This window comes from Theropithecus gelada, chromosome 16 (genome assembly GCF_003255815.1).
Source record: "Theropithecus gelada isolate Dixy chromosome 16, Tgel_1.0, whole genome shotgun sequence".
Taxonomy (NCBI): domain Eukaryota; kingdom Metazoa; phylum Chordata; class Mammalia; order Primates; family Cercopithecidae; genus Theropithecus; species Theropithecus gelada.
This window is the reverse complement of record NC_037684.1, coordinates 37122486-37150328: the sequence shown is the minus strand read 5'-3', so window position 1 is coordinate 37150328 and position 27843 is coordinate 37122486. Positions and strand designations below refer to the sequence as shown.

At 41.3% G+C, this 27843-nt stretch overlaps 1 protein-coding gene across 1 annotated transcript in view; it reads right to left on the bottom strand.

The window, feature by feature from the left end:
- Positions 1 to 27843, bottom strand: part of TANC2 (tetratricopeptide repeat, ankyrin repeat and coiled-coil containing 2) — a 481882-nt gene that overhangs the window by 50552 nt on the left and 403487 nt on the right. The window contains exon 14 of the mRNA XM_025361091.1: positions 5459 to 5567. Within this exon, the coding sequence (XP_025216876.1) occupies positions 5459 to 5567 (109 nt within the window). The remainder of the gene's footprint in view (positions 1 to 5458; positions 5568 to 27843) is intronic.

Below are 27843 nucleotides of genomic sequence, written 5' to 3'. Positions count from 1 at the left end.
AAAAAAAAAAAAAAAAAAAAAAAAAAAAAAAAAAAAAAAAAAAGAAATATCCTTAGTCTAACAGAGGAAACTTTTAGCAATGGAAGACATGTCTTACATATGATGGTTGAAGGAAAAAAACGCAGGAAATCTGACATTTTTTCAGATCTACAATGTGTCAGGTTCTGTGCCAGGGCCTTTCCAGATTTAGCTTCTCTAATGTAATCTAATCTCCATAACAGCCCTAGGAGGTAGAATTTATCACTATTTTTATATAGGAGGAAACAATCTAGAGAAGATTGAGTAATTTGCTCAAAGCCACACAACTCCTGGAGCTGGAATTAGAGGCCAAATCTGTCTTTACTCAAAAGTTCATGTTCCTTCCATTACACCAACTAAAAAAAGGAAAAGTAACTGGCACCTGATTCAGGACCTCACTTCTGAATTCTTAGCTGAAAAAGTAGCAACTACAATAGATGAAAACAGACAAAACAGCCAATTGCTGCTTTCTCCCTTAACCTTTAATTCCAAATCATTTTCTATCCTCGGCCCTCTTCTCCAGAATTGTCCTTTTTAATCCCAGACATTTTCTTCTACTCTTACCAATTCAATTGAGCATTATATGCTTTTTTCCCAACTTTTAAATTTAAAGTAAAATTGTGTCTAAGACCTTTCTGTTGACGTATGTATGCTAACTTTAGGATAAGGGTTATCTCTGGGGAGGGAGGAGAATGGGGTAAGGGAAAGACATAAAGGGACTTCTACTATAATTGTTACATACAAAACATTTATATATATAACTATTAAATGTAGGTAAGAGTCACCTACATTTTGGTGACTCTTAACCCCAAATATATATATATGTAGCCCTTAGAGATCTTAGCCCCCCCTTCTGAGGCTTATATATGTTAATGAATTAAATCCTCACAACCACCAAGTAAGGGCTAATATCATTCCCATTTTAAAGATTAGTAAGATTAGTGGTGGTAATTCCAGCACTTTGGGAGGTCAAGGAGGGAGGATGGCTTGAAACTAGCAATTCAAGACCAACCTGGGCAACATGGTGAGACTCCCATCTCTACAAAAAATAAAAATAATTAGCCATGTGTAGTGGTGTTTGCCTGTAGTCCTAGCTACTTGGGAGGCTGAGGTGGGAAAACTGCTTGAGTCCAGGAGTTCAAGGCTGCAGTGAGATGTGACTGTGCCACTATACTCCAGCCTGGGTGACAGAGTAAGACCTTGTCTCCAAAAAAAAAAAAAAAAAAAAAAAAAAAAGTAAAGTTAAACAACTTGCTTAAAGTCATACAGTTAGGAAGTAAGAGAGATAGGGTTTGAACTCAGTCTGCTTTTGGAGTCTGATCTCTTAACTACCATGCTTGCTATATTGCCATCTTTAAATTACTGATGTAGAATAGTGATTTTTTCACAGGAAAAGAAAAGAACAGTGGTTTTTCAACTAGCTGGGGTGCACAGTAGAACTACCTAGGACTAGCTTTTCAAAAATACTAGTGATCAGTCATTGCCGGTGGGAATGCAAAATGGCACAGTCACTTTGGAAACTAGTCTGGCAATGTCTTACAAGCTAAACATAGTCTTACCATACAATCTGGTAATTGCACTACTAAGGCATTTACTCAAATGAGTTGAAAATTATGTTCACATAAAAACCTGTATTTTAGTGTTTATAGAAGCTTTATTCATAATTGCCAAAACTGGAAGCAACCACGATGTCCTTTAATAGATGAATGGCTAAATAAAATGTAGTAATCCATATAGTGAAATATTATTCAGCAATAAAAAGAAATGAGCTATCAAGCCAAAAAAGACACGTAGGAACCTTAAATGCATATTGTTAAGTGAAAGGAGCCAGTCTGAACATTCTAAGCATTGTGTGATTCCAACTATATGACATTCTGGGAAAGGCAAAACTATAGAAACAGTAAAAAGATCAGTGGTTCCCAGGGGTTGAGGAGGGTAAGAGGAGAGGAATGAATAGGTGGCGGATAAAGGAATTTTAGTGCAATGAAACGATGCTGTATGATACTTAATGGCGGATACGTGACATTACGCATTTGGCAAAATCTATAGGGCTGTACAACACATAGAGTGGACCCTAACATAATGGATGGACTGCAGCTAATAATAATGTATCACTATTGGTTCCTCAATTGTAACAAATGTACCACATCAGTACAAGATATTAATAACAGGGAAAACTGTGGTTGGGGGAGTGAGTATGTGGGAACTCTGTACTTTCTGTTCAATTTTTATATAAACCTAAAATTGGTCTAAGAAATAAAGTCTATTTTAAAAATGAAGCCTAGGTTCTACTCCAGAACAATGACTCATAATCTCTGGGAGTAAGGCTCAGGAATGTGTACTTTTAAAAAAACTCTGCAAGAGAATTTAATGTATAGCTAGAGTTGAAAATCACTGACCTACATCTATAGAGAAATCTCAAAGGTACAATGTTGATTGAAAAAAAGAAAAAAGTTACAGAATCTTATAGTATTAAAAAACCCAAAATAGTTGTATATATTCCTTATGAATATGAACCTACATTGGAAAAGTGTAAAATATAGATGAGAAGAACATGTCAGCGGTGTTAGCATATGCTAAATCCTAACACATTTACAAGTTATCTCTAGGGGGAGAGAGAGAAATGGGGTTACAGAGAAATACAAAAGCATTATTTATTATATTTGTTACATTCATTTCTTAAAAATAAAGAAAAATAATTGAAGCAAACATGGAAAAATGTTAACATGGTAGATAATATTTGATTACATTCAATTATCTGTACTTTCCTACATTTCATAATGCAATTAAAGAGGAATAGGAACATCTTTTCTTCTAAAACAAGAAAAAAAGAGGTAAGAATTGATAATGATATAGATTGATTTGTGGTGAGGGGAGGAAATAGTTAAGGGAAGTAACACTTGGTTTTTGATCTTTTTCAGAGACTCACAAGTTGTGCTATTTGTTTTGTTAGTTGGCTTCATTAAGAGGTAGAGGAAAAAGAAATGGGAAAAGGAGCTGAGTAAGAATGGACCTTGGTAAATGAATGTCAACTAAATGGTCCAGTAAATGGACCACTGAGAACCACACTGAGGCTGGAGTAAATACACAAGAAATAAGCCTGAAATACAGAGCTTTGGATTTGGAATATTAGCTTTACTTGTACTATGGACTTTTGATTTCTTCTGGTTAGTGGAGTTGATCCTTTGTTCTTGTGAAGTATGGGAGGAAAGAGCTTCAGTTTAGTTCAGCTCAACAAAGATGACAGACAGAGAAGTGTGATCCTATTACCAGCCAGGATGTAGCCAAAAATAACGCATAATTAAATTCTAAGCTCATGGTTTCTTTAAGAGAATTTTATGTTCAAATAGCTTGAGAAAGTGCCTCTTCAGCATCTGTAACTATTGCTCAGGTAAGGGATCTTTTTGTCGGCAATAAATGGTAATGGAATCCCTTCCTTAGAATCTAAATTTACAAAACTGTTTACCAGCCAGTGATAAGCTTGCTCAAGATTTTTGAATACTTAAGAAAACAGGGAAAGCATGAAGAAACGAGCAATTTTATCTTAGGGATCTTTAGCTGTGGCTCAGGTATCTTAAGATCATAAACCTCAGGGGCTTATCCAATGAGCTTCTTTAAAGCGCGTTACTTACAAACGTCACCTTTATGAAGATAAAACCAGAGAAATGTAAAATGAATGTACCCACTGGATTGTGTGTCACTGCTGAATAGAAGTTTCAAGTGGAACTATTTCTAACCATAAAGTCTATATTTGTCTTTGACCCACAGCTGGTGCAGATTGAGAATTCTAGCAGTTTGGGAGAAGTTAAAGCCTCTCAACAGGGAACACTCTGCATTTAAAGGATCCTGTAAACTGCAGCACCAGGAAAACCATAGTCCAAGTTCTTCATTCTTCAGCTTGCAGTCACGTCATCACCATATGCTGTATACTAGAGTATTTATGGCTTGAATCACACATGGAGCCAGTCTTATCTCAGGCAACCATGCAGTCTGCATCAATATAAGATAAAACTGTGCTAATGACAGGAGTGCATGTTTAAATGTACGTTTCCACATATGGGATAAAATACTTGGTCAAATGAAGCTTTATGCTACTCTTCTCTGCAAATGTGGTATTTGTTTTATGGGGCAGCAAAGGCAGGCATTAGCTTCATCTTTGCATCTGATTCTAGGCAGATGGTGATGCTAAAAGGTTAATACTTAAGTTACTGTCTTTTAGTTACTATCTAACAGCAGGACAATGCTCTTAGAGTTTATGGAATTATTAGCTACTTTTTAGTCTGCTTGAAACTGGAATGCCATACCTTGCCAGTTATTTTAGCTCCACTCTGCTCCTACTAAGTAAGGTCATTTTTGGTATAGTGATTTGTTAGACAAGACAAGTAAGATTCAAGTAAAAATTTGTCACTGTGGGTTTCACTTCTGTCCATCTGACGACCAGGCTGCTCTGGTTCTGTGCTTATATATTGAGAAGAATTTGCTAGGCTCTTGAAGTTATCTTAACGCCATTCTTCTCTCTGAAGACGATGGTTTCATTTTTTAACAATATCTTGTGGGGGAAGCCTGACCCAGAGAACTGTTTAAGATACCCATATTTCTCCATCCTGAGGCAGGAAAAGAATTCTGAAAAGGCTATAGGGATTGGAACTCTCATACTGTGGGATATAAAAATTAGGACGATAATTTCCTTCTCCACTTTTGTGGGTTAACCCAAAACTGTTATTTGAACTACAAATTCCTTGAGATTAGGGATTGTATCTTTTTTGTTTTTGTATCTCTAGTACCTAGTTCAATGCCTCAGTAAGTGACGAATAAACAAATGAATGCATACATGCACAAACAAATTATGTGTCCTCTTTTTGGTCCTCCATTGCAGCCTTTTGAAAGCTGAGAGAAGCTGATGTTATAGAGTTCTTAAAGGTTTTTCAAACTAATGGGAGAAAAACTGGGATATAATTTGAAGAGACATTTGGGGGAAGTAGCTCCAAGGAAGGTTAGTGTTGACTCCAGGTAAATAGTTTGAAAATCATAGCACCAGGAATGTTATTATCATCACTAAAACAATTATTAAAAAATTGAAAGAGTAACTGCCCTCAGTGATTTTTTAGACATCATGAAAACCTGCAACTAACTGCTACAATATGACTGTCCTCAGGAGATGATAGGTCATGTATGGAGCCCACATCTATAGGTGTATATGCACCTTGTCAATGATTATACATATACATTTCCTGAAAAGCCTATCAGTTAGTTACACTGGAAGACGCACAATGTAGTTCTAAAGGCCTAGGGAAGAACAGGCCATACATGTTGGGAGATGAACCAATTTTGCAGCAAAAGAACTTCAGAAGGCAGGGACTACAATGAAATAGTTTCTTACATATAGTGTATGAAAGTCTGCTAAAGATGGGGGAAAAATGGTTCCAACTGCTTTAATTACCTTAAAAATGTGTGCTTTGAGGATGTGATGTCCCAGTTCAATAGTCTGCTGTCGGTTTAGTTTTCCCTCTTGGCGGGAAAACCAAAAGGCAAGTAATGTGTGACCACTCCTGCAAAAAAAGAGAAATTCATTTTAATTAATTAATTAATTAATTAAGTTGACATGGAGTCTCACTCTGTTGCCCAGACTAGAGTGCAGTGTCGTGATCTCGGCTCACTGCAGCCTCTACCTCCTGGGTTCAAGTGATTCTCCTGCCTCAGCCTCCTGAGTAGCTGGGATTACAGGCACCCACCACCATGTCTGGCTAATTTTTGTATTTTAGTAGTGAGAGGGTTTCGCCATGTTGGCCAGGGTGGTCTCAAACTCCTGACCTCAGGTGATCCACCCTCCTTGGCCTCCCAAGGTGTTGGAATTACAGGCGTGAGCCACTGCGTCCGGTCTGATTCATTTGAACAGAAATGTTAATGCCCTAATTCTGCTTTGGTTGGGGGACTCTTCAGGTCCAGTCATACCTCCAACAAAACTATACCATTCAACTGGTTTCTTGGGGAAGAGAACCTACTCCTGGGCAAAGAATGGGTATTGAAAGGTTCCTAGGCAGTTCCTTATCCAAATCACATGTATAAATACCACAAAATGTCAGTTCTAGTTGGCTTACACCCATCCCACACACAGATGGCATTACAAGATTTTCATTTTTATTTTCTGTCTCTGTCAGCAACTCTCATTCCACCCATGCTTAAATGTCAGTGTTCCTCAGGATCTCATTCTTGGTCCTATTCTTTCCTCGCTCTAGATTAGCTCATCCATCCTCAAAGCCTTCACCACCACCTATATTCTGTATCTTTTTCTTTATTCAGACTTTTCTTCTCAGCCTTAGGCCAGTATATACCCAACTGCCTATTGTATTTCCCCATTTGGAGGTCCCATAGTACCTCACACTCAACATGACCCAAACTGGACTTACAACCTCTTCCCCAAGTGAAGTCTTCTCTGATCAGCCTCTGCCAAGGCCCTACCCTTTCCTTCTAGCTGAGGAGAATGGAGGGCTTTCTTTCTACTGCCACCAGTATAGACTGTATATCCTCTCGCACAGCATTTGCCATACTGTCACATACTCTCTCCTCCACTAGATTGAGGTTCCTGATAGCATCCGTTCCCCATTACCTCCTTGCTAACAGATCCCAAACCTGTTTATGAAAGAGAAAGCTCTTTTGTCTGCCTCTGGATATTGTCTTATCTGCCCATGATGTCCAGAACTGCCTTAGTTCTCTTGTAAATCATGTGGTCAGCTGGCTTGAAGACAAAGTCAACAGGAGGGTTAGACTAAAAGAATTGCAGAAAAATAAAGCTTAAGCCCTATTAGCTGCCCTAATTCTGAACTTGCTGTATGAGGTAATAGATTTCTTTACTGTTTAATCTATTTGGAGTTTTCTGTTTTTTTTCCAGCTCAAAGCATCCTAATGATACACTTCTTTGTTAATGTATGTGTGACATGTATGATATTTAGGGTTGTATTTCTACTTACATTCACGAAAGAAATCTGAATTACTTATATTTTCCATAGTGCCTAACATTGTCTACTGCATATAAAAATGCTCAATAAAACTTTAGAAGAAAAAATCTGGCATTAAAGAAAGGACACTAGATCCCCTTTGAGATGTGTTTTCTTACCCCGTTTGTTATGCCTCTAAGAACTGCAGACACTTAGAACTGTCTCTCTATGGCTGGTATGCTTTGGCTCTGTGTCCCCACCCAAATCTCACCTTGAATTGTAACCCCCATAATCCCCACATGTCATGGGAAGGACTTGGTGGGAGGTAACTGAATCATGGGGGTGGTTTCCCCTATGCTGTTCTCATGATAGTGAGTTCTCATGAGATCTGATGGTTTTCTAAGTGTCCAGCATTTCCCCTGCTGGCACTCATTCTCTCTCCTGCTGCCTGGTGAAGAGGTGCCTTCTGCCATGATTGTAAGTTTCCTTAGGCCTCCCCAGTCAATGTGAGTCAATGAAACCTTTTTTCTTTATAAATCACCCAGTCTTAGGCATTTCTTTATAGCAGTGTGAGAATGGACTAATACAGTACATTGGTACTGCAGAGAATAGGGTGCTGCCCAAAAATGTGGAAGCAACTTTGGAATTGGGTAACAGGCAGAGGTTGGAACAGTTTGGAGGGCTCAGAAGAAGACAGGAAAATGTGGGAAAATTTGGAACTTCCTAGAGACTTGTTGAATGGCTTTGACAAAAATACTGATGGTGATATGGACAATGAAGTCCAGGATGAGGTGGTCTCAGACAGAGATAAGGAACTTGTTGGGAACTGGAGTAAAGGTGACTCTTGCTACACTTTAGTAGAGACTGGTGGCATTTTGCCCTTGCCCCAGAGATCTGTGAACTTTGAACTTGAGAGAGATGATTTAGGATACTAGTGGAAGAAATTTCTAAGTAGCAAAACATTCAAGAGGTGACAGAGCATAAAAGTTTGAAAAATTTGCAGCCTGACAATGCAATAGAAAATAAAAACCCATTTTCTAGGGAGAAATCTAAGCCAGCTGCAGAAATTTACATACTTAATAGGAGCCAAATGTTGAATCACCAAGCCAATGGGGAAAATGTCTCCAGGGCATTTTGAAGGGCTTCATGGCAGCCCCTCCCATCAGAGGCCCAGAGGCCTAGGAGAAAAAAGTGGCTTAGAGGGCTGGGCCCAGGGCCTTGCTGCTTTGTGCAATCTCTGGACTTGGTACCTGGCATCCCAGCTGTGGCTAAAGGGGCCAATATACAGCTCAGGTTGTTGCTTCAGAGGGTGCAAGCCCCAAGCCTTGGCAGCTTACACATGGCGTTGGGCCTGTGGGTGCACAGAAGTCAAGAACTAGGGTTTGAGAATGTCTGCCTATATTTAATGAGATGTATGAAAATGCCTGGATGTCCAGGCAGAGATTTGCTTCAGGGGCGGAGCCCTCATGGAAAACCTCTGCTAGAGCAATGTGGAAGGGAAATGTGGGGTTGGAACCCCCACACAGAGTCCCCACTGGGGCACTGCCTAGGGGAGCTGTGAAAAGAGGGTCACCATCCTCCAGACCCCAGAATGGGAGATCCACCAAGAGCTTACACTGTGTATGTGGAAAAGCTGCAGACACTCAACACCAGCCCGTGAAAGCAGCCAGGAAGGGGGCTGTACTCTTTGCAAAGACACAGGGGTGGAGTTGACCAAGGCTGTGGGAGCCCACCTCTCACATCAGCATGACCTGCATGTGAGCCATGGAGTCAAAGGAAATCCTTTTGGAACTGTAAGGTTTAATGACTGCCCTATTGGATTTTGGACTTGCATGGGGCCTGTAGCCCCTTTGTTTTGGCCAATTTCTCCCATTTGGAATGTGTGTATTTACCCAATGCCTGTACCCCCATTGTATCTAGGAAATGACTAATTTGCTTTTGATTTTATAGGCTCATAGGTGGAAGGAACTTGCCTTGTCTCAGATGAGACTTTGGACTTGGACTTCAGGTTAATGCTGGAATGAGTTAAGACTCCGGGAGACTGCTGGAAGGGCACGATGTGTTTTGAAATTTGAGGACATGAGATTTGGGAGGGGCCAGGGGCAGAATGATATGATTTGGCTCTGTGTCTCCACCTACACCTCACCTTGAATTGTAATCCCCATAACCCCCACATGCTGTGGAAGGGACCCAGTGGGAGGTAACTGAATCATAGGGGCAGTTTCTCCCATGCTGTTCTCATGATAGCTGACGGTTTTATAAGTGTCTGGCATTTTCTCCACTGGCACTCATTATCTCTCCTGCCGCCCTGTGAAGAGGTGCCTTCTGCCATGACTGTAGAGTTTTTAAGTGTCAGTAAAGAACCTGGAACACAGGGGATGGGACAGCTCCCATCTTACATAGGACTCATCAAATGGATTTCATTCCAATAAGATTTTAAAAAGGGATTTTTAATTTTTGACTTTACAGAATTTCTAAATTGTAGTGGATACCAGATCACCTTGTTTGATTGGATAAATTAACCATAATAGAAAGGAAGTTATTTAATTAGGAGAATGTCTCAGACAAGTGTAGCTTGCATGGAATCATCAGTATCATCTGAAGGTGTGAGTCCAGGGTTCTTTCAAACTCATAAAATCTAGAAATTGACACTGAACTCTCCTTTTTTTTTTTAGATGGAGTCTTGCTCTGTTGCCCAGGCTGGAGTGCAGTGGTGTGATCTTGGCTCACTGCAAGCTCCACCTCCCAGGTTCATGACATTCTCCTGCCTCAGCCTCCTGAGTAGCTGAGACTGCAGGTGCCCGCCACCATGCCTGGCTAATTTTTTTAAATATATTTTTTAGTAGAGACGGGGTTTCACTGTGTTAGCCAGGATGGTCTCCATCTCCTGACCTCATGATCTACCCACCTTGGCCTCCCAAAGTGCTAGGATTACAGGTGTGAGCCACTGCGCCCAGCCCTGAACTCTTATTTATCCCATGAAAACTCAATTTAGTTGATAGGTTATTTTATTTTTTTCTTTTTGAGATGAAATCTCGCTCTGTCACTCAGGCTGGAGTGCACTGGTGCGCTCTCAGCTCACTGCAACCGCCACTTCCTGGGTTCAAGCAATTCTCCTGCCTCAGTCTCCCAAGTAGCTGGGATTACAGGTGTGTGCCACCACGCCCAGCTCATGTTTTGTATTTTTAGTAGAGTTGGGGTTTCACCATGCTAGCCAGGCTGGACTTGAACTCCTGATCTCATGATCTGGCTGCCTCAGCCTCCCAAAGTGCTGGGATTACAAGCGTGAGCCACTGCACCCAGTCTATTTTAGTTTTTTCAATAGAGATTGTTCTTTTTGAATAAGTTATTTTAACAGACCACATGGAAGTTAAGACAACAATACAAAGCATGTATGAAGTATCTTACTCTCAAGATCTCAAAATTCTGTCCAGCTCTTAACAGTAAAATTACTGGAGCCTCCCTGGTATAAGAATTATTACTTTAAGTTACTCATCCATGGCTGTTCCACTGTGACTAGAACTCCTGAATATAAGCCTCTGATCCACTATCTACACTTTAGGCTGTTAATGAGAATTCATGCCTATTGGGATTAATGTAAAAAAGCTTGTGCTTGACAAGGAAATGAATTTTCAGTTAGACATAGAATTGACTTCGCCCTAGTGTTTTCATTTTACCACCATAACTAAGAAATGCTGGTGAGATGTCTGCATTTCTCTAGTCTTCATTTCAGCTGGCTAGAGATAACTGCTTGCTTTTACATCAGGCACTGAGGAGAAACAGCAAGTAATACAGGTCAAGGATAAGATGAAGGTGGCAACTATAGTTCATTTCTTTTTGAATACAAGCATGCTACATTATTACTAAAAGAATGGTTCTGAATAGTACACTGGACTCAAAGTTTGTGGTATGTAGGATATAAGGGAAAACAGCAATGTACATTCTATATTGGCTCCCATGGTGACATCTTGAACACTGAGATTTAATTTTGCTTCTTGGTCTGCTGGATCTCTCTACCTCCACCATCATCAAACTCACTTTTTGAAGTTGGAGCTTTCCCTCAAAACCATATATCTCTCTCTCTTTTTTAAATATTGCCAGTTACTCAGGCATAAAACATAGTAGCTATTTTCCCCCTCTCCTATACTTTCTTTCCTGAAAAGTCACAAGAATCTCATTCTCTTCATTTTATTCTCTACTGCTCGCTCCCTGGCCATCACAATAATCTACGTTGCAGAAACCTGATCAAAATTCTGCTCAAAATTATTTGCTAGTTTTATTTTCCCTCTGATATAAAATTTAAATTCCTTAGCATGGTATCCAAAAGCTTTACATAATTTGTTCCTTGCCTATTTGTCTGTCTTTACCTCTTTACCTTATCCTTTCAATTCCAGACACAGTAAATTATCTGTAGGGTTTCAAATATGCTTTTCCTCTGCCTGGAATTCTCTTTCCTGTTTAGTTCATCAGAAAAACAATTTCTCAATCTTCAAGTGGCAATTCACATCATCTCCTCTGTGAAGCCTCCCCTGGTGCCCTCTGATAAACTCAGGGGTTCTTTCCTTAGGTTCCTGTTGTACCTGGTACACATCTCCATTACAGCACCCACTGCACGGCACTCTTCTATGTTGCTCTACATATGTGTGAAAAAGCATGGCTTCTATCCTCAAGAGAGTCTAGGTAATAGGAGTATATATTTCCAAAATGGATGAGTAAGTAATAACATCTTATATCTGTGTATCTTATGGTTTTCAAAATACTTCAGGCCAGGCATCATGGCTCACACCTGTAATCTCAGCACTTTGGGAGGCCAAGGTGGGAGGATCACTCGAGTCCAGGAGTCCAAGGCTAGCCTGGGTAACAAAGCAGGACCCTGTCTCTACAAAAAAGTTAAAAAGCCAGTTGTGCTGGTGTGTGCCTGTAGTTCCAGTTACTTGGGAGGCTGAAGCAGAAAAACTGCCTAAGCCCAGGACATTGAGGCTGCAGTAAGCTATGATTACACCGTTGCACTCCAGCCTGGGCAACACAGTGAGGCCCTGTCTCAAAAAAAACAAACAAACAAAAACAAAAACAAAAAACAACAAAAAACTGAAAAATCAAAATAATAATAATAATTATTTTTTGAGACAAGAGTCTCACTCCATTGCCCAGGCTGGAGTACAGTGGCATGATCTTGGCTCATTGCAACCTCTACCTCCTGGGTTCAAGCAATTCTTCTTCCTCAGCCTCCCAAGTAGCTGGGATTATGGGCGTGTACCACCATGCCCGGTTAATTTTTGTATTTTTAGTAGAGATGGGGTTTCACCATGTTGGCCAGGTTGGTTTTGAACTCCTGATCTCAAGTTATCTGCCTGGCTTGGCCTCCCAAACTGTTGGGATTACAGGCCTGAGTCACTGCACCCAGACAAATATTTTAATAATTTTTAGATTCTCAAAAAAAATCATTACACCATAGGTATAGCAGTAAATACTACTCCCAATATTATGGCAGAGGACTGACTGAGACTAAGCAAGATTGAGGGACAGACCCAGCTTACATGCCTAGGAAGTGAAAGGGCTAGAATGAGAACTTCAGTGTTTCTGAAGTCCTAGTTTCCACTGAAACCTAGTTCCATTACCACACTGACAAGATTAGCAACTTGATTTTTGTTTCGGAGCACATTTGTGTGAAAAAAACTCCACCACTGTAAAGAACAATATACTCATTTGTATAGTATAAACTCTGAATTCTTCAAACATAATTAAAATCAGCAATCATTATTTTGACACTTTTTGATTGGCATTTTGAGAAACAGTAGGTAAGAAATAAAGTAGAGACAGCTCTAGGAAGCATGACATGTTTTAAAGCAAGACGGGGCACAACTATGTTTTTCCCTTTATAATTAAAGATGACGAGGCCTAGGCACAGTGGCTCTCACCTGTAGTCTCGGCACTTTGAGAGGCTGAGGCAGGAGGACTGCTTGGGTCCAGGAGTTTGAGACCAGCCTGGACACCACAGCGAGATCCTATCTCTACAAAAAAATTTAAAAAATTAGCCGGGCGTGGTGGCATGTGTCTGTGCTCCTAGCTATTTGGGAGGCTGAGGTGGGAGGATCACTTGAGCCTGGGAGGTCGAGACTGCAGCAAATTGTGATCGTGCCACTGCACTTCAGCCTGGGTGGTGAGCAAGACCCTATCTCAAACAAAAGCAAAAACCAAAAAAGATGGTAACCATAATCAACTTTCATATGGGTTCAGATATGGTCATAAAGGCCATGGGGTAGGGAAGTGAAGACAGAAGATAATTACTACTTTTTTTTTTTTTTTTTTTTTTTTGAGACGGAGTCTCGCTCTGTCGCCCAGAGTGGAGCGCAGTGGTGATCTTGGCTCACTGGAAGCTCCGCCTCCCGGGTTCACGCCATTCTCCTGCCTCAGCCTCCTGAGTAGCTGGGACTACAGGTGCCTGCCACCCTGCCTGGCTAATTTTTTTTTTGTATTTTTAGTAGAGACGGGGTTTCACCATGTTAGCCAGGATGGTCTCGATCTCCTGACCTCGTGATCCACCCGCCTCAGCCTCCCAAAGTGCTGGGATTACAGGCGTGAGCCACTGCGCCCGACCGAGAATTATTTTCATATAACTTATATAATGATATCATCTTGTGATTCAAAGTTACTTTACAAATTTCCTTACTGGCATTCACAGTGCTGCCTCTTCATCTCTAAAAGTCAAACAGGCCTATGTTTAAATCCTAGTTCTGCCACTTACACACTCTATAACCTAAGACAAGACACTGAGCCTCTTTGTGAGACAGGGATAGTAATATCTTCCTCTCAGGACTGTGGTAAGAATTAGGTGAGACATATTAAGTGAATGTATTTTATATTTCTTTTATATTCTCCAGAGTAACTAGTGTAACGCTAAACTAAAGGACAAGATATTTGTAACCACAAATATCTTTAAACATATAGGAAGATGACTGTGTTCAAATGGAACTTCAGTCTTCAATGTGTGTAGCAGGGTGAAATGTGATATCCTGTCCTTAACCCTGATCCCTACCCTTCCACACTGTACCCTACTACCTTTGCAGCCGGAAGAGAAGTCCACAGATCAGGGAAAAATTACTGGGGTACAGACGCCATTCACTGCTAGCAAATGAAACTTGGAGGTGTAACTTCAGGCAGAGGGGAGGATAAGGACAGAGCTAACTGGTCCCTAAGAAACAAGGTAAAAGGCTAACAGGAAGAACACAAATTTGTCATATAGACCAGAGGTGTTCAGGAAGATAGTAAATCTTATATTCAAGGCATATTTGATTTTTGATATAATTAGGAGAGAATCGATCACAGGTCAGAGTTGAGGATCCTTCCCCCAGCACTCTCCCTTCTCCCCTTTGCTGGATAAATATGTGTGTTTTGACAAAAGTCAGAGAAGGTGGTGTCCAGAATAGCAGAGAACAAATTCTACTTGCATTCTCATTTGTAGGCATGAGTAGTCCCTTGATACTGGAGACAAATGATACTTCCGGATAACTAGGGGTTACAACGCAGTGAGGAACTACTGTCATTTGATGATCCTATACTTCAAGAGTTTAGAGCTATGGAGTCTTAGAGCAAAACCCTTTCTAAAGCAAGAATCACTCCCCTCTGTCCTCATTTAACAGTATGGAAGTTGGATAATAATTGTTTTACACAAAATACACAATGGCATTATGTTTTTTGTTTTGTTTTTTTTTCACTTAGCATCCCAGGAGATATCTAGTCTTAAAGTTTCTATTTGTAGTACCAAAACATGCTAACAAATAAACTTAGATATTTCTAGCATGGATAGTTTCTCACTGTTCTAGTCAGAGTTACTAATATGGAGTCACGCAGATTTCATTAACTTATGATGACAAACTTAATACACAACCTTCTCATGCTTCAGAGAAACAACACTTAGGTGCTTTGATATATATATATATATATATAAATTTTTTTGAGACGGAGTTTCACTCGTTGCCCAAGCTGGAGTGCAATGGTGTGATCTCAGCTCACTGCAACCTCTGCCTCCCGGGTTCAAGCGATTCTCTTGCCTCAGCCTCCTGAAGAGCTGGGATTACAGGTACACGCCACCACGCCTGGCTAATTTTTTGTATTTTTAGTAGAAATGGGGTTTCACCATGTTAGCCAGGCTGGTCTCGAACTCCTGACCTCATGCGATCCACCTGCCTCGGCCTCCCAAAGTGTTGGGAGTACAGGCGTGAGCCACCGTGCCTGGCCAGGTGCTTTGATATTCTGTGTGAGGGTCAGATGTGACGAAGTGGTATAGTTACAGCCAGTTGGCAAGAAAATGCTTGTAATCTAAAGCCTATCTTATAATTTGGGCAGAAATAATATACATTGCTGTGAAGTGTCTTTATATTACAGAGGTTAATGTGGGTTATTTAAAGAGACCTAGTGAGATGAGAATTATGAGGCAGAAATGGCTGGCTGCCTCCAAAGATTGTGCTCCCCTTCCGAGTCAAGAGTTCTTGTTGGCAAGTGGCTTCCTTGCCAGGGACCATGCAATCAATTGGGGTTAGGTGACTCAGTTCTGGTTAATGAAATGCAGACAGAAATAATGTTCATTTCAGACCTGGCCCACAAGAATCTTCCATTCTTACACTGTTTTTTGTCTTCCCCCATCTGCCAGCTGATAAAAACAATTACCCTGGAAAGCAGTGTGTGAAAGATGGCAGAGACCCCAATGGCCTGCGTCTCTGAAAAATGGTACAGGGCAGACCTCTTCCAAACCATGTGGTGCCTTTGGACTTCATGTGAGTGAAAAATAAATTTCTATTGTGATACATCACTTAGGTTTTGGGGTTTACTTATTTCAGTAGTTAGCAGTACCTTAAATAAAACAAGAAAATTACTTTTTGAGGGATTACTAACAGGGGATGGATAGAGGATGAAGAAAGAGTAGAAAGGAGGACTAAGGAAGTGTTTACCTCAATATCAGCGAAAATGGGCAGAAACAAACATAATATCCTCATAAATTAGATATTTGGGATACTAGTGGGGACACTAGTTATGAGGTTTATAGCAACAATCTAGGTGAGAAATGCTAAGAATTATTAAATGAAAAGAGAGAGCAGGGTGTATGTGGGAGACGCATTTTGGTGATACTCAAAAGCACTTGGTCTTTTTTTTTGTGTGTAGGGATAAAAACTGCAATTAGGCCAGGCGAGGTGGCTCACACCTGTAATCCCAGCACTTTGGGAGGCCGAGGCGGGCAGATCACTTGAGGCCAGAAGTTCGAGACCAGCTTGACTAACATGATAAAACCCCGTCTCTACTAAAAATACAAAAATTAGCTCGGCATGGTGGTGCATGCCTGTAACCCCAGCTACTAACAAAAATTAGCCTGGCATGGTGGTGCATGCCTGTAATCCCAGTTATTCAGGAGGCTGAAGCAGGAGAATCACTTGAACCCGGGAGGCAGAGGCTGCAATGAGCCGAGATTATGCTACTGCACTCTAGCCTGGGCAACAGAGTGATACTCCGTCTCAAAAAAAAAAAAAAAAAAAGCTGAAATTATTCTTCTTTACCACAAGACTGTTGAAGCATACTCCATAAGAAGAGAAAAGGAAGAGGAGTCCTTGTGTCCCATGACAGTAATGAGTCACTTTCTATCCCCAGCAGCCTTCCAGTATAAAAACCTATTTCGAACACCTGCCACTCATTCCTAGCCAATATGAAGTAATTTTTCAAACTTACAGCTAGCTGAAAGTATTCAAACTATGGTATCATCGATAGATTCCCTACCAGAGCCCACCATGAAGAGGGAAGTTGCTTTAAAAGGATGTTTCTCTTGTGTTACTAGGGGTCTTTGTGTTTGCAAAAAAGTAACTTGTAGCATGACCTGATAAAGTGGTATTTTCAGTAAGATTAATTCCTCTGAGAAATTAACCATCAGGTAACCATTGTTTAGGATATGGGGAATTTAGTACTTCTAGCAAGGATCCCCATGCCTCCATCTCCCTTTCTGCCAGTTGGACAAAGGCGTCTTCTGGCCAGGTTCTTAATATTCAATAGCTCCTGAGCTCTCGCAGAAATACCAGTGTGGCAACTAAAAAGATATGGGTTTCCAAAAGTTCAAAAAGGTTTGTTCAAAAAGGACTTTAAGTTGCCCTTTTGATAGCCAGGTTTCTAGAACTTATCATCCTTTGCCTCTCTTCTATGTTTAGTCTCTTACTTTTTAACTTTCCATTTCCCAATGTCAACCAACATAGTCAAACTTTTCCCTTCCTTCAGTGCTAAAATTTTGGGAAGCTGAGTCTATGGTAGTGGTCTCTACTTTCATTTCACGTGTAGTTTTTAACTTACAGGAATTGGACTTCTGCTACCAAACATTCTATGCAAAGTATTCTAGCAAAAGCCATATATGGCCTCTTACCCTTTGCCTTATTGCAGTACAAGGTACTGGTGAGTATCCCCTCCTTGAAATTGCCTTCTCCTTTGACTTCCATGACCTTACTTCCTCTTGTTTCTCTTTCTAATTCCCCTCTAAATTACTATTTGGTTCATCATCTTCTTTCAGCATTTAAATATAACTATTCTGTTTCATGCTTCTGAACTTCCTACTTTATATTCTTGGGTGATCTCGTTTAGTACTATGGCTTCTACTGTCAGTTATTTGCTGATAATGCACAAATTTATAGTTGCATGCCTTGAGCCTTCTATTTTTTTTGAGACGGAGTCTTGCTCTGTCGCCCAGGCTGGAGTGCAGTGGCCGGATCTCAGCTCACTGCAAACTCCGCCTCCCGGGTTTATGCCATTCTCCTGCCTCAGCCTCCCGAGTAGCTGGGACTACAGGCGCCCGCCACCTCGCTCGGCTAGTTTTTTGTATTTTTTTTAGTAGAGATGGGGTTTCACCGTGTTAGCCAGGATGGTCTCGATCTCCTGACCTTGTGATCTGCCCGTCTCGGCCTCCCAAAGTGCTGGGATTACAGGCTTGAGCCACCGCGCCTGGCCTCTTTGTCTATTTTCTAAAGGCACACTCCTAAATATATTTGTGCATCTTTCCTCAGAGGCAATTCATTATGAACATGTCCAAAATAGGACTCACTTTCTCCCCATAAGCCTGTTCTTCCTCCTGCCTTTGCTCGTGTTAAGAGCCCCTCCTCCATTCAGAAAGTTCTATGTTGGTTAGTAGCATCACTATTATCCATCATTCAAGATAAATCTCGTCATTTTTGATCCCTCTGTCCTTACCTTTCACATACCATATAAAAAAAGGCCAAGTGCTTTTGAGTATCACCAAAATATCTCTCCCACATACACCCTGCTCTCTATTCTCCTGTTACAGGTCTTACCATTCCTCATCTGGACTATTGCTATAAACCTCTTAATTAGTATCCCAACTTTCAGTCTCTTCCCTTCATTTCAACTCATCTTCCATGCATCACTTGTCAGAGCTATCTTTCACATAATCAGAGTTATCAGATCTTTGTTTCTTCCTCCTCAAAAGGTTATAGAGGCTCCCTGTCATCTACAGAATTATAAAGTCTTAAATATGGCATTTAAGGTTTTCTCAGTGACATCTCCTATCATCCTCTCTTCCTGATCATGCATCTTATTCTCGCGTCATAGCTGCTCACAGTCCCCCAAAGGCATTTTATATGTTCTCACTCTTCCTTGTTTCTGTTACGGCCATTACCTTTTCCTTTCTGCCTACAGGGCTCCTGCATTCCCTTGCTGCTTAACGGAATTCAACCCATACTTCAAGGCTGAACTTTAATGCTACCTCTTCTGAAAAGTATTTATTTCCTCTTTGTCTAGGTTCCTACAATACTTTGTACTATGGCACTATTGTTGGTTGCTTTGTCTGACTTCCCTTTAGAGCAGGGGTGTCCAATTTTTTGGCGTCCTGGGGCCACACTAGAAGAATAAGAATTGTTTTGAGCGACACATAAAATATACCAACACTAAAGATACCAGATGAACTAAAAAAACTGCAAAAAAATCTCATCATGTTTTGAGAAAGTGTACAAAATTTGTGTCGGGCCACATTCAAAGCTGCCTGGGGATACATGTGGCCCACAGGCCATGGGTTGGACAAGCTTGCTTTAGAGTATAACGGCTTCAGTGTCAGGGGTGTCCTAAGTCACCTAAGTTTCTCTAGTGGTTAGCACAGTCCTTGGTGTAGAGAAGCAGCAGCTCAACAAGTGTTTCATGTTTCATGAATGAATAAAACTAAGCAGATGGGTACAAGGAAGAGCAATGCAAGGACTTCCAGATTCACTTTCCAATTCAGCACTCAATTTGACTTTGAATTTGCAGGTATTTCTGCTGTCGCTGTTAGACTGTGAAATGAGTGTGCATATGACTCAAGTATTAAGAATAGGTTAACAATCCTGATCTTTTCCATCTCTCTTCTTAAAAATTCTTCCAACAGTTAAACTTTAGTTGTTGCTGTCTTATAGTCTGCTTGTTGCTATCCATTCTCAGCAAATGATACTCATGCTTCTTGGCAAAAATTATTTCTTCCATTTTTCACTTATCAGCCAGTAACTGCTTCGGTATATTTTTTCATGGCTTTCTCATGGAAGCTGAATTCAAAATATATTTCTGGTTCCCTTGTGCTACTGTTTTATATTCAATATGGAAATGTATGACCCTCGTGAAAGTAAATTATAAGTATGACCAAATGTAGAAATGAGTGGAAAGCATTACCTCCTTGTAAATATAGAATCTGAATAGGAATTTGCTGCTTTCTCCCACTTTGCCTCACATCTTCCTACTGCCTTTCTGTTCTGTTAACACATCACCAGCTCTAGGAAAATGGTCATCTTTTCTCTGTTCCAACACGAAGTCTTTAGGTAGCTGGCAGGGCTTCATGAGGCAGAAGAGCTATGACTCCACTGAAATGTCACAGTTTGAAACACCAACGGTAGGCACAGGAAAATTTATCACTTCTCTCTTCCTCCTCCATGCCCCTCAGCTCTTTGTTTATACCTCTAGCACAGCACTCTGCCTTGAATTATAGCTAGTTATAAATGTGTCTGTTAAGAACACTAACCTGTAAGTCTTGGTAGACAGATCTTACTTGTATTTGTATTCCCAGCAGTGCTTACGACAGAGCCTTAAATATATTACTTAATAAATATTCACTGAATACTTGCTGAAATGCATGTCTTCACTTAACTCCCGAGGCATGGTAGGAGGTAACAAAGTGAACAAAAGATACCATCTGTTGAGTTGTGAGAAGAGTTTCTCAAATATTTTAAGTTGCTAGCTTAAATTAGTACCACTTATCATTCCTTTGTTCGCTCATTAGTTCGTCATCAAAAAAAAATTTACTGTGTGCTTACTGTGTTCCAGGCACTCTACTAATCATTAGTAACACACAGGGAGCAATACAGAAAAGGTTCTTGTCCTCACTGAGTTCATTCTAGAGAGAAAAGTGGACAAAACTGAGTATTCGCCTACAATTAATAATAAATTTGGTGTTAGAAAGGAGGTAAAAAGGATGTTATGATTAAGATACATACCAGGAGGCACTTACTTAGATAAGGTGACAAGCAGAAGTCTTTCTGAGGAGGTGGCATTTAAGCTGAGATCTGAAGGAGTGAGAGATCTTTCTATGTGATGAGATGCCTGGGAAAGTGAGCTCCAGATGGAGGCAACTGTTAAGTGCAAGGGCCCAGAGATGGGAAAGTGCAAGTTCTAGGAACCAGCAGAAAATTGTGAATAAGAGGGAGAAAGAATGAACTTAATTCAGGGAGGGAGGCAGAAGCTATATCTATAAATACAGGGCTTTGAACAATCTGGCCTTGATTTTACTCTAATCATAGAAAGCCACTGGAGGATTTTCAGGAAGAGGTTACATGGTCTGATTTGTGTTTTTATAAGATTGCTCTGGCTGCTGGTGGAGAATGGACTCGAAGAGGGCCAGAAGGGAGACCAATTAGGAGATGAAAGTAATCCATGTGAGATCCCAAGATGTGGTCATAATGATCATTAGAGATGGAAACAGATACTTGCAAGTAAAATTTGGGTGGTAGAACCAACTGGATATGTGGATGGCTACAGTAAATTCATGTCTCACAGCTGTGGCTTCCTATGATTGAGAGGATGGAAGGCTATTAGTGTTGATTTTACTAAATGTGGAGATCTATCTGCTTTTGTAAGTCTCTAGAGATGGCTGAGTGAATTGCTTTACTCGCAAAAAAGAGAGTGTGCTGTCATGTTCCACTACACTGGCAATAGCTCCTCCTGACTGCTGTGCCATTAATCTTGGTTTGACAACCTAGGAAAACTTCTGGGGTTCTTATCTTTTGATCCAGCCAGTGTTGCTTCAGACACTCATTAATAGGATGAATTAGCCTCTAATTCCTGTGCTACTTTCAGTACAAGAAATTTCCCTTAATCGCCTGCCCTACTTCCACCTCATTTTAGATTAAGTTACGGGAATGAGTATCACTATGCTGAACACATCCACCTTAAAAAAGCTCTATATGTATTTTTAAACACATAAAGCGAAGTATTACCTTTTACAAACAATATAGATACAAGTCTCCTCTGTGTTTTCATTAGTTGGCTCTTCTGTAATTTTTTTTTTTTTTTTAAGAGTCAGGGTCTTACTCTGTCACCCAGGCTAGAGTGCAGTGGCATGACATACCTCACTGTAACCTTGAACTCCTGGCCTCAAGAGATTCTCCCACCTTGGCTTCCCAAAGCCCTGGGATTACAGGCATGAGCCACCTTGCCTGGCCTGTAAATGCTTCATGAATAAGTAAATGCCAAGCATTTATTCTTGCCAAGTCATCACTTCCGGGCCTTTTGGCTAAGATCAAGTGTATTCTTGCCAAATCATAAAACGATGCACTCTTTCCATCTTATCATAAGCAGAACTATATCTCTGTATGTATACAGACTTAGGAAATCTCTCATAAGTTTTTATGACAGAATAAGTAGTTCTCAGTTTTAACTGGGTTTGGAGAATAATTCTAATTAGCAGCTTTTTCCAAATTTTATTTTGGATTTGGAAAAGGAAAAATATATGTTATTGTGGTCCATCTTCTAATGGTCTGACAGGGTGAAAGATGGGAACAGTTTGCCTATTTGACTAATAGATGTCAATCCCATGATTTATGCTGAGAGAAAACAAACTTGTAAAGCTAAAAGACATTCAATGTGTTGGCAAATTGAACATATTCCAAAATATATATTAGATTTCATGTAATTCCTCCCTTTTGTCGTATCACAACACCATGACATTGGGTCACTACTTCAGATATGAGTCTCACATTTACTCTTGATGCCAATAGGGGGTTAGAAAGTGGATAATAGGAAAAAATATTCATTGGCAAATTAGATAAATCCCCAATAATATTACAGGTCAATGAAATATCTTCTTGGAAGTCACACAACAAAACTATGACATCAGAAGACTGATTACCCCTTAGTGGAAGATAGAGAAGAATTACAAGTGAAGAATGTCTAGACTCTGAAAAGAGATGAAGCACTAATAGTTCCAAGGAGGTAAGCTCATCTACTAACAGTCAAGTGTTGGTGAAAGACCCAGAATAGCCAAAGATATCCTAAGCAAGAACAAAACTGGAGGAATCATATTGCCTGACTTCAAATTATACTATAGACCCAAACAGCATGGCACTGCTATAAAAACAGACATGTAGACCAGTGGAACAGAATAGACAGCCCAAAAAATAAATTCATACATCTACAGTGAACTCATTTTAAACAAAGGTTCCAAAAACATACTTTGGCGAAAGGACAGTCTCTTCAATAAATGGTGCTGGGAAAACTGGATATCTGTATGCAGAAGAATGAAACTAGATCCCTATCTCTCACCATATACAAAAATCAAATAAAAATGGATTGCAAACTTAAATCTAAAACCGGAAACTCTGCAACTATTAAAAGAAAATATTAGGGAAACTTTTCAAGACATAGTGGTCTGGGCAAACACTTCTTGAGTAATATCCCAAAGGCACAGACAAGCAAAGCAAAAATGGACAAATAGGAGCTCATCAAGTTACAAAGCTTCTGCATAGCAAAGGAAGGAAACAACAAAACGAAGAGACAACCCATAGAATGGAATAAAATACTTGCAAACTACCCATCTGACAAGGGATTAATAACCAGAATACATAAAGAGCTCAAACAACTCTATAGGAAAAAATCTAACAATATGATTTAAAAATGGGCAAAAGATCTGAATAGACATTTCTCAAAAGAAGACATACAAATGGCAAACTGGTATATGATCACGATCATCAGAGAAATGCAAATGAAAACTACCATGAGATATCATCTCATTCCAGTTAAAAGGGCTTTTATCCAAAAGACAGGCAATAACAAATGCTGGGAAGGATGTGGAGAAAAGGGAACCTGTGTATGCTGTTGGTGGGAATGTAAATTAGTGCAATCAATATGGAGAACAGTTTGGAGGTTCCTAAAAAAACTACAAATAGAGTCTAGGGGGAGCTGTAAACAGGCAGGAGCCCTGCTCCCTCCTAAGTTGTCAGGGTGGGAGCCCTGCCCAGCCATGGCTGCAGACCTGGGCATCCCTGTGCTCTTGGAGGCCCGGGAAGATCCCCCTACCCCTGCAGGCTCAGAAATGCCAGCTCTTTCTACTTGGTCTCTCCCTGCTCCCAGCGCCCACTCTGATTTTGGAGCAAAATTGAGGCTGAGGCTGGGCACTATTGTGACCCGGCCAGGTGTATGTGTGTTCAGGGCAGTGCTGACACGCCAGCCCCATGCTGCCTCAGTCCCCTCTAGACTTTGGGTGCTGACGAGCATGGGAGGGAGGCAGAGGGTAGGCTGAGGGTGGCTTGGTGCAGGCCTGCAGGTGTCTCTTGGCGTGAACAGCCTGGGTGCCATGGATGATATGACTGATGGTGGCAGGAGGCCGACAGGCTCCTGGGTGGAAAGGGGTGGGTCCCCAGTGAAGCTTCACCTTCAGGCCAGAAATGGCCTGAACCATGGGGACTAGGCTGTCAGTTCTGGGTGGAGTCCATGGCCCTGAGTGAGAACTTACGGTGCTTTTTCCAGGCCTGCCCATGAACCAATTAGCATGCACGTCCTCCCTTCTGAAACCCATAAAAACTCTGGACTCAGCCAAACTCATGGAGATGAGACAACCTGCCTGCAGACAGGGGTTACCCACTCCAAGTCTCCTCTCCCCTGAGGGCTGAACACTCGATGGGACAACCTGCCTGTAGATAGGAGCTACCCATTCCAGGTCTCCTCTCTGCTGAGGGTTGTACACTTGTCAGGACAACCTGCCTGTGCATAGGAGCTACTCAATCCTGGTCTCCTCTCTGGTGAGAACTGGACACTTGCAGGGATGACCTGCTCGCGGAAAGGAGCTTCCCACTTTGGATCTCCAGTTGTACATATACATCATTCTTCCTGGATGCAGGTCAAGATCTCAGGACCTGCTGAATGGCAGGACTGAAAGAGCTGTAACACAAACGGCTGAAACATGCCCCACTGCTCGCCACACTGTGGAAGATGAGAAGGAGAGAAGAGCTGCAGTTCTTTGAGAAGCCCGACTCAGGCACTCCCTGAGCCATGGCTGTGACACCCTCTTTGGGCTCTGCGGTTCCTGGCGTCTCCAAGTTTCCAGGCGCCGCCGCATTCCCCTTGTCCAGACGGCCTGCAGTGGAAGCCACGTACAACACGTTTGGTACAACTGCAGCCTCACATGCAGCTGGCACCTGTGCTGGTGCCTGGAGTTGCCTGCCCCATTGCAGCAGCCAGCGTGCCTGGTTGTGCAGTGGCCGGACCCCAAGCTCTCTTGCCCACACACCCCTCACTGTTCCATGCCTGGCTCACCCTTGGGAGGTGTGGGATCTGGGCCAGTAGCACAAGTTGAGTGCAGCCTGCTGAGCTGAGTATGCAGAATGAGCCCAAAGGGCGTGAGCAATACTCAGGGCAGAAGGCGCTGCCAGTCACAGGTTTCTGGCTGGCAAAGCAACACCCCAAGGATCCTGCGACACTACATATGATCCAGCAATCCTGGTCCTATGTATATACCCAAAAGAAAGGAAATCAGTATATTGAAGAGATATCTGCAGTTCCGTATTTGTTGCAGCACTACTCACAATAGCCAAGATTTGGAATTAACTTAAGTGTCCACTAACAGACAAATGGATAAACAAAATGTGGTGCATATACACAGTGGAGAACTATTCAGCCATAAAAAAGAACGAGACCTTGTCATCTACAACAACATGGATGGAACTGGAGTCATTACGTTAAGTGAAATAAGCCAGGCACAGAAAGTCAAACATTGCGTGTTCTCACTTATCTGTCATTAAACTCATGGAGACAGAGACTAGGGGATGGTTACCAGCTAGGAAGGGTAGTCAGGGCTGGGGAGGGGTTGGTGGAAAGGGGGGTCATGGCTAATGGATACAAAACATAAAAGAATAAATAAGACCTAGTATTTGCTAGCACAACAGGGTGACTATAGTAAAAAATAATTTAATCAAACATTTACAAATAACTAAAAGAGTATAAATGGATTGTGTGAAACACAAAGGATAACTGCTTGAGGTGATGGATATATTATTTACCCTGATGTGATTATTACACATTGCATGCCTATATCAAAATATCTCATGTAACCATGTATATATACACATATGTGTGTGTGTGTGTATATATATATACATGCATGTGCGCACACACACACATACCCACAAAAATTAAAAAAAAAAAAAGAAAGTGCGAATAAAAGATGTCTGGTATATTCTCTTCTCTCTGCTTTAACTCTTCCAAGCCTTCTAAGGGTTGACTTAGTTTGAAGAGATCCTTTTTTCTTCCCATGCTTCATCATTTTGCTGAATTCTCTCCTAATGCTTTGAGAAAGCAGAACCCATCCTACAGTTTAAGGGTCTGCTCTGGGAGCCTGCAATGACTATCAGGAGCAGTGACCTCGAATTTGTGTTTCAGTGAGGGTAAGGTTAAATGTCATCTGCCTGGAGGCTCATATTTGGATCAAAAAAACAAAATCAACACAAACTTCAACTCACCATTTATTCTGTAGTCATTTCAGCCCCATCTATTCTGTAAGAAGCCCTGTTATACAGACCTCTGGCACAGTTACTTTCCACTTTGGGGAGGATGTCTTCTCTTTTTCCTTAGACAAACTGCTTGTTCTCTGACACCCTGTTTTGTGGCAATGGATTTTAGAGCATCAGGTCTCCAATGTGTAATTCACTTACTAATATGGTCAAATAAATTAGGAAAAATATCAACAAACCACTTATTATAAGCAATCAATTCTGGTCGTAAAGAATCAAGTGAGTACTCAACTATCCCATGGTATAGGTAGGATTTGTGTCGCCTTTTCCCTTTCCATTCATCACAGGATTTGCTGCCTTTAATTTGAGGAAATCAGGTCAAACCAAATTAGGCTCCCACATCACAACCTTAGGCTCCCACATCACAACCTCATTAGGTTGTATCAACTCAATACTCATTACATGAAGTTCACAACAAGCTTCCCGTATTTTATTCAAACATTTAAAAATAAGGCTGGCTGGGCTGGGCACAGTGGTTTATGCTTGTAATCCTAGCACTTTGGGAGGCCGAAGTGGGCAGATCACTTGAGGTCAGGAGTTCGAGACCAGCCTGGCCAAATTGGTGAAACCCCGTCTCTACTAAAAATACAAAAAAGTTAGCTGGGTGAGGTGGCAGGCACCTGTAATATCCCAGCTACTAGTGAGGCTGAGGCAGGAGAATTGCTTGAACCCAGGAGGCAGAGGTTGCAGTGAGCCGAAATCGCATCATTGCACTCCAGCCTGGGTAACAGGGTAAGACTTTGTCTCGGGGGGGAAAAAAAATGCTGGGTGCAGTGGCTCATCCCTGTAATTCCAGCACTTTGGGAGGACAATGTGGGTGGATCGCTTGAACCTGAGTTTGAGACCAGCCTGGGCAACATAGTAAGACCCTGTCTCTACAAATAAAAAAAATTAGGCATGGTGGCATGTGCCTGTGGTCACAGCTACACAGGAGGCTAAGGCAGGAGGACTGCCAGAACCCAGGAGGTTGAGACTTCAGTGAGCCATGACTGCGCCACTGCACTCCAGCCTGAGTGACTGAGTGAGATCCTGTCTCAAAAAAATAAAACAAACAAACCCCACAAAAATACACACATAAGGCTGGAGAGTCTTCTAATCTGTTAAAATGTTACACACACACACACACACACACAAATATTAATCTGAGAGCTGTTCCTATGGAACGGAAAGCTAGATACCATAAAAATTGAGATAATGAGGAACAGAAACAGAACAAAGAGTGGAGATTTATTCAGGGCGAGCCTAAAGCGATCTAGAAATATTAAGCAGTAACTGGACAGCACCACAAGGCTGGTAGCTCCGACTGTCTATTCTATCAGCCATAAATTTCTACTATCAGAGTCACTAAAAGGTTGTCTAACAAAGGCCAATGACTACTTCTCTCAAATGTCTTATTTTAAATGCACAAGCTGCCTCAAATAGGTTTTCCATCTCTCTACTATTAGTGTAATAGCAGGGATTTGCTTATTAAATTAGTGAGTTAATCTGATATCTCAGTGCCCAAGGGACGAAAACATAGGACAGATTAAGTTCAGGGTATGTCAGAAGGCTGACAGTGATGAACAGTGGGAAACAGAGAGCAGAATGAGGTGGTGTGTTCTAAGGTTTGTGATTGCTTCAAGGGGCATATTTTACCTAAACTGCAAATCTAAAAGATTCTTCAGGCCGGGCGCGGTGGCTCAAGCCTGTAATCCCAGCACTTTGGGAGGCCGAGACGGGCGGATCACGAGGTCAGGAGATCGAGACCATCCTGGCTAACATGGTGAAACCCCGTCTCTACTAAAAATACAAAAAAAAAAACTAGCCTGGCGAGGTGGCGGGCGCCTGTAGTC